Source organism: Aplysia californica, unplaced genomic scaffold, assembly GCF_000002075.1.
Source record: "Aplysia californica isolate F4 #8 unplaced genomic scaffold, AplCal3.0 scaffold00082, whole genome shotgun sequence".
Taxonomy (NCBI): Eukaryota; Metazoa; Mollusca; class Gastropoda; order Aplysiida; family Aplysiidae; genus Aplysia; species Aplysia californica.
In genome coordinates, this window is record NW_004797352.1 from 670,555 (window position 1) to 673,240 (window position 2,686).

The following is a 2,686-nucleotide window of genomic DNA, read 5'->3' on the forward strand; positions in this document are numbered from 1 at the left end:
GAGTTCCCCATCGATTCCCTCCAAGTCAATTTGATATGATAGGACTATCGTCCTTGGTAACTTCCCTGATGATAGAGCTTAACATTTTTCTTCTTCAGGTGTCAGGTGTGGAGCAGACATTGACGATCATAGTACTCCAATCCCTCGTGTTGTCTGCTCTCCTGATCACCTCGGTTTTTCTCATAATCTGAACTTTATTTCATCTAGCGCTTAATTTGGTCAGTTTGTATAAAAATAATTTGATCGATTGATTTTCCTCTATTCCTTTTGATCAACTAATTGTCCTCGACTCATTCCAGGTCAGCTGGATATGCAAGGACTACGTCATCAACAAGCTGACCTCAAAAGAGCTGATGAGCCGTAAGGTCGGCCTTGTGCCCTCCCATTGGCCCAGATCTATCCACGTGATCCACGCTGGGGCCGCACTGGAGAACCTGTACCCGCGTACCTACTCCAACGTCTCCAGGAAACTCTCCATGACCATGAGTTCTGCCAAGGTCGTGAGGGCCACGATGACGTCATTTCTCCAGGTCCTGTTCGAGGGCGGCGTCACGTGGGCAAAGGTCAGACCGAACTGTTGCTATCTGCTTTTGGTTCGGTTGGCTCAATAAAGGTTTTACAGTGCTTGAAATACTTCAGGTCATATAAGTGCTGAAGGTTAGAGTAGCAAAGTGACAAACCTAGAAAGGAGAGGGACAGAAGAAGCAAACCATACAAGAGCGTCTGTGTTGTTGTTGACAACACATCCTCCGTGAGATATAATATACAAAAAATGCAACCCAGTGTCTGTAGTGTGCCGGTGAGGCGCTTCGAATTCAATTCCTGGGTGTGAAGAAACTTTAAAAGAGTATCTCTAGGCCTTTCTGCTGCTATGTTGTATCCCTCTCAGCAGCCCAGGATAGCCCTGACTCGCATGGTTGGAAACCCGCTTCCTAAATGGTCTAAATTGTGTTGATGGGGGTTAAAAACACCTACATTTAAAGGCACAGTCTCGTTTAGCCCGATAGGTCTTCAGGGAAGTCATGTTCAGACGAGATACAAAATATGCCATGTTTTGTCATGTTTCTAACTTTCAGATAGATAGATAGATAGATAGATAGATAGATAGATAGATAGATAGATAGATAGATAGATAGATAGATAGATAGATAGATAGATAGATATTGTAGAGAAAGGGCAAGATGTACGAGCAGAAACAACACAATGAAAGAAAAGGAGGGCATACCAGTGGTACCCTCCAACTACCCAAGTCTCTATTCTTCGGACACAGACACATTTTAAAAAAATAAAAGGCACAATATTAACTTAACTACAGTTGCGTTTTCTCTCACATCTCCACCGCCCCCTCTTCAATCCTAACCTCCCCTTTCTCCCCAGCCCCCTCTTCTCATACACCCTCTGTCACCACCCTCACTCCCTCTTCCCCCACTTCCATTCCTCGCATCCTCGTCTTTCTCTCTACTTCCACATCTTCCATGCACCCCTCTTCCCCACATACATTTTATTCCAACTCTTTTTGCCCCAACCCTCAGTTATCTAACTCCACCCACACTTTCCCCTACTTCCTCTTTGGTTCCCCTTTCCCTACCACCCCACCCCATCCCCTTCCTCTCTTTCTTTCCACCCCACCTTCATCCCTCTTTCTCCTCATTTTCCCCACCTGCCACAAACTGCGTATCGGCGTCTATGATGTAGTAGTTAAGCGCTTAGCTGTCGCACGCAGAAGACCCGAGTTCGATTCCAGAGAGGGGTGAAAACTTCTCCATTTCAGCCGGGGTTGGCCCTGACAAGCAGTGTCGGAAGCCCACCTCTAAAATAATATAAACTGTTTCATTGGGGATGTTACGTCAACAACATTTTGTTATTATTTATTTAATTTTTACAGATCGTGTCCATGTTCGCCGTGGCCGGCCTTTTCGCCGAGGAGTGCTCCAGTCAAGGTCACGCTGACTTCGTTCAAGAGGTGGTGGACACGGTCGTGGACTTCACAGGCTCCGCGCTGCTCCAGTGGTTGGTGGTCCAGGGAGGATGGGTGAGTACAGGGTTGGAATTTCCTTTTGTTGGTGGAATGTGTCATTTCTCTTTAGCTTTAGTAAGACTTCTACGGCATTATTATGCGCCCTTATCTACGGCTGTCATCTGCCCAGGTGCACTGTTCCAACGGTCATGCAGTCTAAGACTTATGTTGTCACTCCACGTATAGTGGTAGTCTTTGTTTTCCCACAGTCCTCATCCCCTCTAATTTGTCCTCTACTATTCTATTTGAGATGTGATGTATCTCTTATAAACCTCAGTACCGATTGACCATCTTGTTTACAACCCGCACGCCAAGGAGTTCTAGCTAAAACTTTAGCATGTCAGTACCATGATAAATCGCCAAATTTGAAACAGACATCGGCGATCATGGTTTCCATTCATTTCTCTGCTGCGATTGCTTTAAAAAACCACACGAATATAGTAAGTATAATCCTGGTATTAACTCGTTATCCAACAGTTCAAGCTTTCGAAGTATGTTCCTCTGGTGCTGCGTCGCTTTGTTTGCCGTCAGTTTTGCCAGTGAGAGCAAGATTTTCAATGCCTTAATGTCGTTTCAAGTTGGCCAGAGACAGCAGTTAGATTGTCTCTTTCTACTTATTGCTTTTATTAGTTGTCAGCCCACTTCAGTTTCTTTCATCAGTTAATTTGA

General features: G+C 45.1%; 1 protein-coding gene across 1 annotated transcript in view; it reads left to right on the top strand.

Annotated features, from left to right (window-relative positions):
- LOC101854628 (bcl-2-related ovarian killer protein homolog B) overlaps positions 1–2,032 on the top strand; it is a gene marked incomplete at its 3' end in the record, with an annotated part of 8,072 nt that extends 6,040 nt beyond the window's left edge. Inside the window, 2 exon segments of the mRNA XM_013080340.1 lie at positions 300–563; positions 1,886–2,032. Of these exon segments, the coding sequence (XP_012935794.1) occupies positions 300–563; positions 1,886–2,032 (411 nt within the window).
- Positions 2,033–2,686: the final 654 nt, after the last annotated feature.